Source organism: Myotis nattereri, assembly GCF_964212035.1.
Source record: "Myotis nattereri genome assembly, chromosome: 3".
NCBI lineage: Eukaryota > Metazoa > Chordata > Mammalia > Chiroptera > Vespertilionidae > Myotis > Myotis nattereri.
The window spans coordinates 8,073,760-8,087,201 of NC_138077.1; the positions used below are offsets into that span (position 1 = coordinate 8,073,760).

General features: G+C 49.8%; 2 protein-coding genes across 3 annotated transcripts in view; one reads left to right on the top strand and one right to left on the bottom strand.

Annotated features, from left to right (window-relative positions):
- The window catches only part of HSF2BP (heat shock transcription factor 2 binding protein), a gene marked incomplete at its 5' end in the record, with an annotated part of 66,343 nt that extends 59,718 nt beyond the window's left edge, over positions 1-6,625 (bottom strand). The window contains 2 exons of the mRNA XM_081087957.1: positions 5,646-5,796; positions 6,590-6,625. Coding sequence (XP_080944083.1) covers positions 5,646-5,796; positions 6,590-6,625 — 187 coding nt within the window. The remainder of the gene's footprint in view (positions 1-5,645; positions 5,797-6,589) is intronic.
- Positions 6,626-7,928: 1,303 nt separating this feature from the next.
- RRP1B (ribosomal RNA processing 1B) overlaps positions 7,929-13,442 on the top strand; it is a 28,245-nt gene continuing 22,731 nt past the window's right edge. For both annotated transcript variants that reach the window (XM_081086502.1, XM_081086503.1), the window contains exon 1: positions 7,929-8,139. In XM_081086502.1, the coding sequence (XP_080942628.1) occupies positions 8,022-8,139 (118 nt within the window). In that variant the 5' untranslated portion in view covers positions 7,929-8,021. The remainder of the gene's footprint in view (positions 8,140-13,442) is intronic.

The window sequence follows — 13,442 nt, forward strand, 5'->3', positions numbered from 1 at the left end:
TGACACTCACTGACCACCAGGTGCAGAAGCTGCTCCCTGATGGTCAGTGTGCTCCAACAGGGGGAGCACCGCCCAGGCAGAAGCCAGGCTTATGGCTGGGAAGTGCAGCAGCGGTTGGGGGGCCAAGTGGTAAGGAGCAAGGAGTCCCAGACTGCAAGAGAGATGTCCAGAAGCAGGCCTAAGCCGGCAGTCAGACATCCCCCAAGGGGTCCCGGACTGGGAGAAGGCGCATGCCGGGCTGAGGGACCTCGGCCCCCTGTGCACGAATTTCGTGCACCAGGCCTCTTGTCCTATATAATAAAAGCCCAGCAACCGAACGGTGGAACAACCAGAACAACCGGTTAACCAGTCACTATGACACGCACTGACCACCAGGGGGCAGACTCTCAATGAAAGAGTTGTCCGCTGGTGGTCAGTGCGCTACCACAGTGGGAGCGCTGCTTGGCTGACCAGGATGAGCGGCTGCTCCTGCTGTGAACACCGGGCTGACAGGCAGGAACCCAAATGCAATCCTCAGCTCCTCGCCCCAGGCTCCTCCTCCTCGCTCCCTGCCGCCTCCTCCAGATGCCCACAGGCTGTGCAGCGCAGCCGCTGGGCTCACAGAGCTGACCCTGGAGGCTGGGAGACAAGTTCATGGCCACCACGGGATTGAGGCCTACTCCGCCACCTCTCAGTGCTATTGTCCCTGAATGGGTCCCCTGGAGAGGTGAATGCTGGACCAGAGAACAGCCGCTCAGAGGGCAGATTCACAGCCACTCGGCTGACCGGGTTGAATGATGATTCCATAGCAGGCGATACCCACAGGCTACTCCCCCCGTCAGTGCACGAATCCCATGCTCCAGGCCTCTAGTATTTATATAATGGAATACTATGCAGCTGTAAAAAAAAAATCTCTTACCCTTTGAGACGGCATGAATGGACCTGGAGATTATTACACTAAGTAAAATAAGCCAGTCAGAAAAAGACAAGTATCACATGATCTCACTTATGTGTGGAATCTAATGAACAAATAGGTCCAGAGACATAGAAGCATGGAACAGACTGACAAATCTCAGAGGGAAGGGGAGAGGAGGAGGTGGGAAGACATTAACCAAAGAACTTATATGCATATCTGCATAGCCCATGGACACAGACAATAGTAAAGTGAAGGCCTGGGGTGGGGCAGGAGCCAAGTGGAGGAAAGTAAAGGGGTTGGGGGTAAGAGGGACATCTGTAATATTCTCAACAAAAATAAATTTTAAAAAATATAACCTCAGGTGAGGGTTAAAAAAAGACTGAATTGTTAAAAATTACTTGGGCTTCCCTGGCCAGGTCACTCAGTTGGTTGGAGCTTCATCCTGAAGATCCAAAGATTTTGAGTTCAATCCCCAGCCATGGTGCATATGGGAGGCAACCGATTGATGTTTCTCTCTCTTTCTCTCCCCCTTCCTCTCTCCAAACATATCCTCGGGTATTTTTGTTGTTGTTGCTATTAATCCTCATCTGAGGATATTTTTTCCATTGATTTTCAGAGAAAGAAGAAGGTAGGGAGGGTAGATCAGGGGGAGGGAGAGAGGGAAGGAGCAAGGAAGGGAGGGGATATACAGCAGTGTGAAACACACTGATTGGTTGCTTCCTGCATACTCCCTGACTAGGGCTGGGGGTCAAACCTGCAAACCAGGCACACGCCCTAGACTGGGAATCAAACCCGAGACCCTTTGGTGCATGGGCTGATGCTCTAACCCAGTGGTTCTCAACCTTCTGGCCCTTTAAATACAGTTCCTCATGTTGTAACCCAACCATAAAATTATTTTCGTTGCTACTTCATAACTGTAATGTTGCTACTGTTATGAATCGTAATGTAAACATCTGATATGCAGGATGGTCTTAGGTGACTCCTGTGAAAGGATAGTTCGACCGCCAAAGGGGTCGCGACCCACAGGTTGAGAACCACTGCTCTAACCAATGAGAACACTAGCCAGGGCTGGGGTGAGGATTTCTTTTTAATCTTTTTTTTTTTTTTCAAACATATTTTATTGATTTTAGAGAGGAAGGGAGAGGTAGAGACAGAAACATCAGTGATGAGAGAGAATCATTGATTGGCTGCCTCCTGCACGCCACTTATTGGGGATCCAGCCTGCAACCCAGCCATGTGCCCTTGGCCAGAATGGAACCTGGGACCCTTCAGTACGCAGGCCAACCCTCTATCCATTGAGCCAAACCAGCTAGGACGAGAATTTTTTTTTTAATTACTTAGGCTACAGTGCATAGAACAGACTGGAGAGTGGCAATGAGTGAATGCTGCCAGGAGGCAGAGATTCAGGCAAAATGATAGGGGCTTGGACTCAGGTGGTGGCAGTGACAATGGAGGTAAGCTGACAAACTCAGGTTGCACCCGTGAGGGAAAATGTGTAGGACTTACTGGCAGACCAGTGAGGGTTGAATAGTGAGCAGGAGAAATGGGCAACAAGGAGGATCCTTAGTCTGTGTGTGGATTGTCTGGGGAGAGTCAGGCAGCACAGTTTTAGGTGAGGAGGGAGGATGGATATCATGAGGGGGGTTAATATAATGAGTCCGATGTAGAAAGTAAAAATGAGCTTGCTCTGAGACAGTGAAACTCTGTCCTGCAATTGTCAGGCTGGGACAAGACACACAGTAAGCTAGCTGCCACGTTAACAGGAAACAATACTCCTCTCATGGACACACTGCAACTGTAAGAGAGTCATAATGACCCCTTCTTTCAGTGACTGCTAGTTTCTTATTCAGAAGAAGCTTATTCTGTAAAATCCCACACTGCCAGAAATTTTACTTATACCAGTAAGAAGGAAACAGCCCGCTCTCACCTACAGAGTCAAAATCACTGGGACCGAGCAGCAGCCTTGATTTCCAGCTAGCTGCAGGGATTCGAATAAGGATTTCTAGACACTAAGTGCTCATCGATGTACGTTTTGTAGTTTTCAAGGAAACGGGCCCTGGGTCCACTGCAGTGAGGTCTGATGCTGACCCTTTGGCACACAGCCCTACTTTGCTCAGAGCCCATCAAAACATGACTTCATTTGCACTTCACCTACTCCACCCTGCCCAAGTGCTACAGCAGCTCTGTCCTTTCGTTGTTTGGCACGATGCCCCGGCTCCTCTGGGGTGTGGCCCTCACTACAATGAGCCCATAAAGCCGACCTTGGGAGACGACCAGGTCCTTTCTGATGGCCATAGACTGATTAGGCTGGGACAAACATTTAGAATTTTAAGTGACTGACAAACACGTGAGAAAAAATACCGCACAGCAGTTACGGCCTGAGCCTGGAGGGGGTCTGAGCTAGAGATAAATGCAGGGGCCACTGGCACCAAGACGGTAACTGAAGCTGTGGGCAGAGACTGCCCACAGAGAGGCATGGAGTGAGGAGAGAGTGGGCCTGGGCCTGAGCCTCAAGAAACTCCACTGGCTGACAAAGAAGGATGAGTCAGCAGAGGAAAGTGAGAAGAAATGGCTGAGAGATCAGTGAGGAAAGAGGTAACCACATGGCAAGGGAAAGGACAAGATCTCCTAGAGCAGCGATGGCGAACCTTTTGAGCTCGGCGGGTCAGCATTTTGAAAAACCCTAACTTAACTCTGGTGCAGTGTCACAGATAGAAATTTTTTGATATTTGCAACCATAGTAAAGCAAAGACTTATATATATATATATTTTTTAATATATTTTATTGATTTTTTACAGAGAGGAAAGGAGATAGAGAGTCAGAAATATCGATGAAAGAGAACCATCGATCAGTCGCCTCCTGCACATCCCCCATGGGGGATGTGCCCGCAACCCAGGTACATGCCCTTGACCGGAATCAAACCTGGGACCTTTCAGTCCGCAGGCCGACGCTCTATCCATTGAGCCAAACCGGTTTCGGCAAGACTTATATTTTTGATATTTATTTTATATATTTAAATGCCATTTAACAAAGAAAAATCAACCAAAAAAATGAGTTCGCGTGTCAGCTCTGACACGCGTCATAGGTTCGCCATCACTGTCCTAAAGTCTAACGTTGATCATGTCACCAGACTCATGGGTGGCCCTGGCTTTTGTGAGCACAATTTGATTTTGGTGGAGGACTGATCTCCAAAGACTGACCCATGCTCATCTGTTCATGAGACCCTGGTACACTTTTCAGAATGCCAGTTTTACCAATTTGCAGATTGCCACTCTCTGCTACCAGTTACCACTTTCCTTCCTTTAAGATAAATGCACTTGGGATGACTGACTGTTCTCAGAAGGTTGCTGGATGAGCAATGCATCAGAACTGGGAAGTTTAAGAAGCCAATGAGCTGAAGCCATGGTAACCAGTGACATGGACTTATCCAGCAGGATCCTGATGGGAAACAAATCAACCCAGATGTTGAGACTTTATGGGATCGCAAAGATAAGAGACCCAACAGGGACAGTGAGCACCCAGGGACTAGCAATACCCCTCAGCTGAAGGAATGAGGGGAGGAAACGGTGTTACTGGAGCCCAGTGAGAGCTGAGACTGTGGAGGCTCTGATGCCTTCCATTGGGGAGCCCTGCTGGCAGCGAGGAAGCCAGAGGCAAGCATTCTGCAGGAACCTACAGCACCTGGCAGAGGAGAGTGGATCTGAGGATTCCAGAGAGACAATAAACGGGGCAGGGAGTTATGGCGACCATGAGCATTCTCCTGGCTAACTGAATGTGCCTGCCCCCTGACCAAACACATCTGCACAAACCAGAAACTTGTACTGTTAAGATAACTTCTTGCCTGGACTAGTGCTAGAAACACAACCTACACCCGCTCCATGCACCTTTTCTACAGGTGATGGCAAATAGATGCATTGTGGTGAGTCAACCTTAACCACTGAAAGTTGATTCTGATTATAATTCAGCTTCAATTAGGCAAGTGCTGATTCAATCCCAGAATATCTCCAGGAACGTCAATAGGCTCCTGGATTGATATCTTATGTGGCAGCTCAGCTCAACTCTCATCGTCTAAATGGACAAGGGCTAGAAACTGACCAACCCATCAACCTAGAGACAAGCAAGCACACATTCAGCCATCTCTACAGATGCATTTAACTGCATGGCAAGATCCTTAACTTCCACCGGTAAGGACTTAATTTTTGGAGCAGAGCTTTTAAATTATAAAAACAGCCCTGGCTGGTTTGGCTCAGTGGATAGAGTGTTGGCCTGTGGACTGAAGGGTCCCAGGTTCATTTCCGGTCAAGGGCATGTACCTTGGTTGTGGGCACAACCCCAGTAGGGGGTGTGCAGGAGGCAGCTGATCAATGTTTCTCTCTCACTGATGTTTCTAAGTCTCTATCCCTCTCCCTTCTTCTCTATAAAAATATCAATAAAAATATACATATATACATATATATATATAATTCTTCTGCCAAGGAAGGAGGTGGAGAGAAAGAGAAGCTGGTAATAGATACTTCAGCGAGCTAGCAACCCTTCCTCCAACACAAACACCACAGGTCCCAGTCACTCATTCGAGCCCCTCCCTTTCTAACTTTGTCTTCTCTGACTCTCCCAAATGCAATGAAGAGCTAGAACGGTACCTTGAGGTTTATTTACAATTATTTTACCGTTATCTATGTAAGTAAGGTAAACATGCTGGACCAGACTGCTGTCACCAACAACGCCTGCTAGAGAGGAAGCAAGACTCACTTTTTTCTACAATCTTTAATTTCTGGAAGCTTTCCAGTACTTCCCCATTTAGTATCCTGGGTAGGAAGTCCCGTATTTGCATCACTTCAGTCGTCAGCCGTTCCAGATCCTTCTTCCGGACTTTAACAAACTCTTCTTTAGTTCCCATAAGCTGGAAGAACAAACAGGTCTTCAGATTATTACGTTTCTCTTCGGGCGACTAGAACCAGCGGCCCCTGGGCGTGCTTCCCTTTCCACGCCTTTCACCTTCATAGCTTCAAAGGCACGCCTGTGCCTACAGCGCCCTCTGCTGTACAGACCACACCTCGGAGCCCACGCCCCCGCCTGCACAGCGGGGCCACTTCTTCCCGTGCACACCAGGCCCCGCGCCTGGACGTCCAAGAAAACGCCAGCAACTTCTCCCTAACGTTTCAGCGCCCGGCTCATCGGGAGGAAAGGGAGTTTCCTAGATTCCTACCGGGTGCCCAAGCCCTCGGCTGGCCCCCTCATTCAGTGTCCACCGTAACCCTTCCAGGTTGCCCGGGTCAGAAACAGGAAGTGGGGTGACTCAAAGCACCGCCATTAACAGGGGGCAGAACCAAGATCCTCCTCCATCGCGTGTGGTGGAAGCGACATCGGGGCCACTGGGAATCTACACTAAGCCCCGACACAGCCTCACAGCCTCGCGGAGAGGGTCGGCTCCGGCTCCAGGTGTCCGAGGGGCACCACCGCCATCTCGTGTTCCCGCGCCCACCGCCCACCGCGCAGCCTCCTGGACCCGCCTCCAGGATCAGAGGCAGGGCCACTCGGCCTGCACCCCAGGCCCAGGCCACGCCAGCGGCTCAAAGAGGCCCAGGGCCGTTTTCAGGCGCCCTGGACGAGGCCGACAGAGTCGGCAGTAAGCGAGGGTAAGCAAAGGGTGGCCGCTCAGACACGCGGGCGGCAGCCCAGGCCTCCTCACTGACCCCGCAGGCCTCCTCAGCGCCGCCCGCCTCGCCCATGGCCGCCGCGGCCCTGGCTCCCGGTGCCTGCGCTGCGCCGCGGGGCGCCCTCTGACCCCTCACACCAGAACGCGCGGGAACGAGCGCGAGAACTAGCACCACGGCGGTCGGGTATGGAGAGCGGCAAGGCTCAAACCTCGTGGAGTTTGCGCAGCCTTCTCTGCCCCGCGGGCTGGGGGTGGGCACGGCCAGGTCTCGCGTCGGATCTTCCGGCTTAGCTGGGGTTTTAAACTTGGTCACTGCCAAGTGGAAAAACAGTAAGACCCGGGTGTAAGCATTGAGTGAAATACTGTTTGCGGAGAGATGCTAAACTAAGGGGCCATGCGTTCAAGGGCACTGCCCGCCCGCGCTCGGTCCGAGCTCCTCTAGCGAGGGTGGACGGCGTCTAACAATAGGCTCTTGGGGAAGTCTGCCGGTTAGGGAGTGTCGGTGCAGCCCGCTAGCCCTAACTGAGATGACCGGCATAAACTTGGAGACGTCTCCCAGTCCACTCGCTTGTCCCAGATAGGCCCCCTGGGTCCTCAAAATACGGTGCAGCTTAGGGTTGAAATACACCGAGTTACTTTACGACTAAGTCACTAAGGCTTCGTTTGTCTCTGAAACTCGCAGGAAGTGGACACTGCCGAGTCCCAGAGTGCGTGCTCTCCAAGCCTGAGGGCGGTCTCACGAGGACACTCCAGATCCCTGTCCCCGCCTGGAACCTGCCTGCACTTGCCCTTTCCCTGCCCCAGGCCCAACCTCCGCACAGGGACCTGCCATGCCCTGCCCTGGACCCTGCCCTGCTGGCATTCAGGCACCTGCTCCCGCACTGGGACCTGCGCCTGCACCAGGACCAAGACACGGGGAGACGCGGGAAGGACGCTGCCTACGCCTGGCCATGGAGGCCTCTCCATGGGGCTGTCCCCAACATCCCGCCAAGAAAGCGAAGAACGGCCCTTCTTCCCAGGCTCCACCTGCCGAGGCGGTACCAGAAGTCGAATACAGTTAAAAACTCGGTGCCGTGTATTTTGCAAGACAGCTGCCAACCAAATGGGTATTTTTGTGAGTGGACTTAGAGATTCTAGGACTTTAACAACTGGCCATCCGACTCTTCCTGGCCAAGACCCAGCCCTGGCTAACCTCGCCGTCAACGGCCTGGCGCCCTATCGACCCAACAACAGCGAAGGAGCGACGCCAACCACCACTGGCTTGTGCCCCGGCCGGCGGCACTCGCTCCCAGAACGCGCTGCGAGGGCCGGCGGCGCCTTTGTGACGTCATCGCCCCGCGCGCCGCCGCCGCCGCGTTCTGCGCAGTTGCGGCCGAAGCGGCGCGGCGGCGGTCGCTTGGCAGCGGCGGAAGGCTGAGGGACGGCGGGTTGTGGCCGGGGATGCTCCGGCGGGTTGCAGGGCCCCCGCCATGCAGCCGGCCGAGATCCAGTTCGCCCAGCGGCTGGCGTCCCACGAGAAGGGCATCCGGGACCGGGCGGTGAAGAAGCTGCGCCAGTACATCAGCGTGAAGACGCAGCGGGAGACAGGTGGGCGCCCGGCGGTCAGCCGCGCCACATGGCGGCAGGGCGGGCCGCGCTCCGCCCCGACTCCGGCCGCGTGCTCCTGTGTGTGTGTGCGCCCCGGGGGTCTAGTCTCGTTTTACATTTGGGGGAGAGAGGCTGCCGGGGGTTAGGGAGTCTGATGGAAGTCCCAGCGAGTGAGGACACTGAGAGTAGACCCGGTCTGTCCGACACCGAGCCGATGCCGTACGTACGTACCAGGCTCAGCCTGATCCATCCTGCTGGGCGCCTCACGGAATCGTGCCATCTTCAGACCCGTGCTTTCAGGAGCTGGGGTGACGGGGGAGAAGACAGTCCTGCCCTAGAGGAACTTGTGCGCGTAAAGCCGGGGCGGGGAGGTCAGGAGAGCAGAGCCTTCGTAGTGTAAATAACGGAAATGGAGATCGCAGGCGGTGGTCCAGGGAGGCCGCTCTGGGGCGAGGTTGCACGGAGCCGAGCAGAGGCGGGAGGAAGAGCGGAGCAGGCCCGAGAAATGCTGGGGGAGACCAGGAAGTCAGGGCGGGTGGGGCCGGGTCACTTTGGGGGTTGGAGTTGCAGCAGCGGGTGCTGTTGATTTCGTTTACGCGATGCAGTGTGTGTCCTGTCGATCCTTGTGCTCCCTGAGGTGTGAACTGTGCCATACGAAAGGGAGGCTTTCTGTTGCACTGAGATCAAGTTGGCTTTATTTACTAGTCCACTGAGGATCTACTTGAAACAATACGTGTTACCTCCCCCTATACTGACATTGTCAGTTTATTTACTTAGGAAAGGACACCCAGAAAAAAAGGAAATATAATAATATGGGAAGTCTGCTAGAAAGAGGAATGAAGACCAAAATTCTCTATTTCAATTGTGTTGGGATCTCCCTTGACAGACTTAATTTACTCTCCTGGTTTTAGGTATCCCAGATATATTGAAGGCCCTTCAATCTAAACGTCTAGCCCTAACCGGTTTGGCTCAGTGTATAGAGCGTCGGCCTGCGGACTCAAGGGTCCCAGGTTCGATTCCGGTCAGGGGCATGTACCTTGGTTGCGGGCACATCCCCAGCAGGGGGTGTGCAGGAGGCAGCAGATCGATGTTTCTCTCTATCCGTCTCCATTGCTCTCTGTAAAAAATCGATAAAATATTTTTTTTTTTAAATCTAAACGTGTAGCCAAGACCTTCGCTACTTTCAGCTCAGCTGTGCCCCACTAACTGGGCCTCTCCACCTGGATGTCCCACAGGCACCTCAGACTCAGAATGCCTGAAAGGGACTCATTTTCTTCCCCCAAAAACCTGTTCTTTTCTGCTGCCCATCTGCCACCTGTTCTTAGTTTGTTCCAACCGTCCACTCAGACTCGAGTGGATTCATGGCATTGTCCTGGACTTCTCTCTTCCTCACCCTCTCCAGCCCCCACCCCCACATCCAGTATCCTTCAGTCATACCTGTTTCATCTCCTGAATTACTCTTTTCTGGCCCCTATCTTCTTTATCTCATCTGGGCTTCTGTACTGGCTTATTTCCTAACTGATTTCCTTGACTCCTCTTGTGCCCCCCTTGAACCCATCCTCCATAAACCAGCTCAGTCATCTTCCTAAAACAGCTCCGATCTCCTCACCACCTTCCTGGAATTCCAGGCCTGCAAATCACCTCTCCTCCCCGTTTCTTTCCGCCTAATCCCCTACATGGCTGCCTCCTGCGCTAACAGCAAACCATTCCTGGGTGCTGGTGTACCTGCCCTATGTCTCACCTCCGCCTGTGCTTCTCTTGTGCACGCCAAAAAGATTTCGTTTCCGCGATGCAATATGTGTCCTGTAGATCCTTGATCCACTCCCGGTATTCAGTGTCACTCTTCTTATCATCTCACCCCCTCTCTAGGATTCTGAAATACCCAGTTTGTCTCTATTGTAGTACTTGGCTACATTGCTTCTTAATTATCTGTTAATGTGTCACTCCTACCTCAAAACACTGTAAGTGTCCATCTGTTTTCTTAGCTGGAGTGGGAGCACATCCAGGCGTATAAGGGCCTGGCTGTATACAAAAACAGAAGAAAGGCCAGATGCAATGCATATGGGCTGAGACAGCCAGAAAGAACCTGTTCCTCAAACCCCTTTGGTGAGCAGGTTCAGGATCTGAGATGCTGAGGCAGGGGCATGAGGCCAGTGGTTTTACACCAACCAGTGCCCCAGGGTGTTGTCTGGTTAGCACCCATCAGACCTAAAGTTACTTGTCTGGTACCTCTTGTTCATTGCTGTATCCACATTGCAAGAGAATAGTGGCCCTTCAGAAAACTAACTGCAGAGTGAATGTCATAGAGGTGATGATGGGACAGAATAAGAATAAGCATGGTCTCTGCCACAGCTGTGCTCCATCAAAATAGAAACACAAGTTTGGAAATAACTGGGCCTGACATTTGAATCTCATTGACAGGCTGAAATTTTTTTGTGTCTTGTCTTGGGCACAGTAAAAAAAATCCGATATTTTACTTTTTTTTTTTTTTAATACAAATATTTTTTGAATTCTCAGATATGTTTAATATATTTTTATTTATTTCAGAGAGGAAGGGAGAGGTAGAGAGAGATAGAAACATCAATGATAAGAGAGAATCATTGATTGGCTGCCTCCTGCATGCCCCACACTGGGGATTGAGCCCGCAACCCAGGCATATGCCCTGACCCGGAATCGAACCATGACCTCCTGGTTCATAGGTCGATGCTCAACCACTGAGCCATGCCAGCCAGGCACATAGCTTTGTGATTTTAAAAACAAATAAGAAGTTCTGTATCACTTAAAGCAACTAAATGTTGCCTGAGTGCTCTATCAGTTCTTCAACTTTAATTTGCATTCTTTTTTATTTTTGTGGCACATAAGATAACAGTACATGTTACAGTTGGTGGGTGTTAGATTTGTGGCAGTACTGGGTGAAATAATTGTTTTTTCATACTTATAATGTTGGGGGTGGGGGTCTCTCAACCCAATATGGTACTGATTAGGAGCAGTGCCTGTTCTGACAGGTGTGGGTTCGAGTATAACACTTCACCCCCACCTGAAACGGCTTCTGTGCTCACTCGTGGTGAGGGAGGCTGTTGGATTTTCTCATTTCAAAGCTTGGTATTTCCTACATCCACCTCTCATTTTCACTTCCCCTCAGTTGATTGGAACGAACTAAGCCTATATTGTCAGAAACTTAGTTGTATTAAGTTTAAGAGACTCAACCCCTGGAAGAAAATGCAGGTCAAGAAGCAGTTGTGGAAGGAAACTGCTTTGAATATGCACTTCACCTTCAGAGTTTTGAAAGAAATTAAATAATGAATATGTCTCTGTTTTGCTTTAAATGCTTCAAGCATTGGTACCTTGTTTTTATCAGCTAAATTCTTGGGTGAAAACAAGTGGTCTTTATACTTATATTGAAAATAGATATTTTAAACAGGAGAAGAGCTTCAACAGCCTATAGGTAGAGAATGTGAGACTATCATAATACCCACAAATTGAACAGTGCTTTGCTCTTACAAAATGCTTCTGGTACTTGCTCTTAATTTCGGCCTGAATCATAAACATTACATATATTATAGGCAAGGAAACAGGCATTAGCAACAGTTCTGTAACATTGCACTGCTAGTAGTAAATAGCAAGCTGAGACCTGGCCAAGGGTTTGTTTCTACTGTACTTTGTTTCTTCATCTAGGATGAAACAGTCAAAATTCGCTTTCTTGTCCAGCTCCCTTTCCTGCCCACTGTCTAGGACAGGGGTGGGCAAACTTTTTGACTCGAGGGCCACAGGGGGTTCTTAAACTGGACCGGAGGGCCGGAACAAAAGCATGGATGGAGTGTTTGTGTGAACTAATATAAATTCAAAGTAAACATCATTACATAAAAGGGTACGGTCTTTTTTTTTTTTTTTTTTTTTTCAGTTTTATTCATTTCAAAACGCGGGCCGTAGTTTGCCCACGGCTGGTCTAGGATCTGCTAATCACAGTTACTTGGTCAAAATCTGTTTTCAATTACAGAAGCACCTGGCATATCATCTTTTACCTTCACCCATTACAGGTATGGGTTGTCCACTGAGACAGATTATCACTTAAAGAGTTAGACATTTTGTTGCACTTGAAGAACTGTCTGGAGATACACACTGCTATTTTTAAATGAAAGGGGCCAGAATTCGGAATATGTAGAACACGTGATGCTATTTAGGTCACACACAACTGCATTTCTGTATCACACGTAAGTAAATGCATAGGAAAGATACATATCAGCAGATAACAATAATCCCCTGGGAGGAGACTGGGGTTTGGGTCACAGTGATCAAAGCACTTTTGATTGTCTAACTTGATATAGTATATGAGATTTTTGCCATGAAAATGTGTTCTTATTGGTTAGGACTCTCTCAGTTGCAATTGGAGAAAACATCCAAGCCACCCTAGTTTTAAGGGCAAACTGAAACACAGCTTCATGCAGAGCTCAACTAAAGACACCAGAACCCAGTTTTTCTCTGTTGCAAATTCTGCCTACCCCCAGATTGGTTTCCTTCTCAGACATACTCCACAACATGTGTCAAGCTGGCAGAGCGCAGGTCCAAACTGTGTCTTCTCTTCAAGTCTACTGAGAGAGAACTGGAGATTTTCCCAAAGCCTGAGCGAGGGCCTGTCTATCTGGGGGGGGTCCATTCTTGAACAAGCCCTGTGGCCAAGGGAATTCATGCTGATTTGGCTGGCATAAGCTCAACTCACTGATTTGCCTCCATATGGATAAGTGCAACCCAGACCACTGCCCCCTTCCACAGGCACTGCTTTAATAGTAAACAGCCCTGGAGGGGGCAAGGGTGTAAGTGCTCAGCAGAAATGCCCAGTACCAAGCCTCATGCAGAAATCAGTGTCATTTAAGTCATGTTCGTCAGTGTTTATGCATTTCTGATTGCATTATGAAGAGTTTTCTAAACAAGAAGAAAGAACAAGAGCCCTCAATAACACTTTGGTAATATCCTGTAGCTTGGGGTTTGTTTGTTTGTTTGTTTGTTTTCTTTTTATTAAGGAGTAGTTCAGGCATTTATCGGTACCTGGCCAGTTTGATCTGCCCACTTCCTCCTTCCCCACTAAATCCTTAAAGCAATTCCCAGACTTCTCATTTCATTTCCAGGTACTCAGTATATATCTCTAAAAGATAGGGACTCTTTGTAACATAACCACAGTACCATTATCACACCCTTCTGAAAAAAAATATGAAATCAAGCTGCTGAGTTCTTCCCATCAGTTCATAAGAATTTTTATGACATCATATTTCAAACAAGACTCACCCATTGCATTTGGTTGATATGTC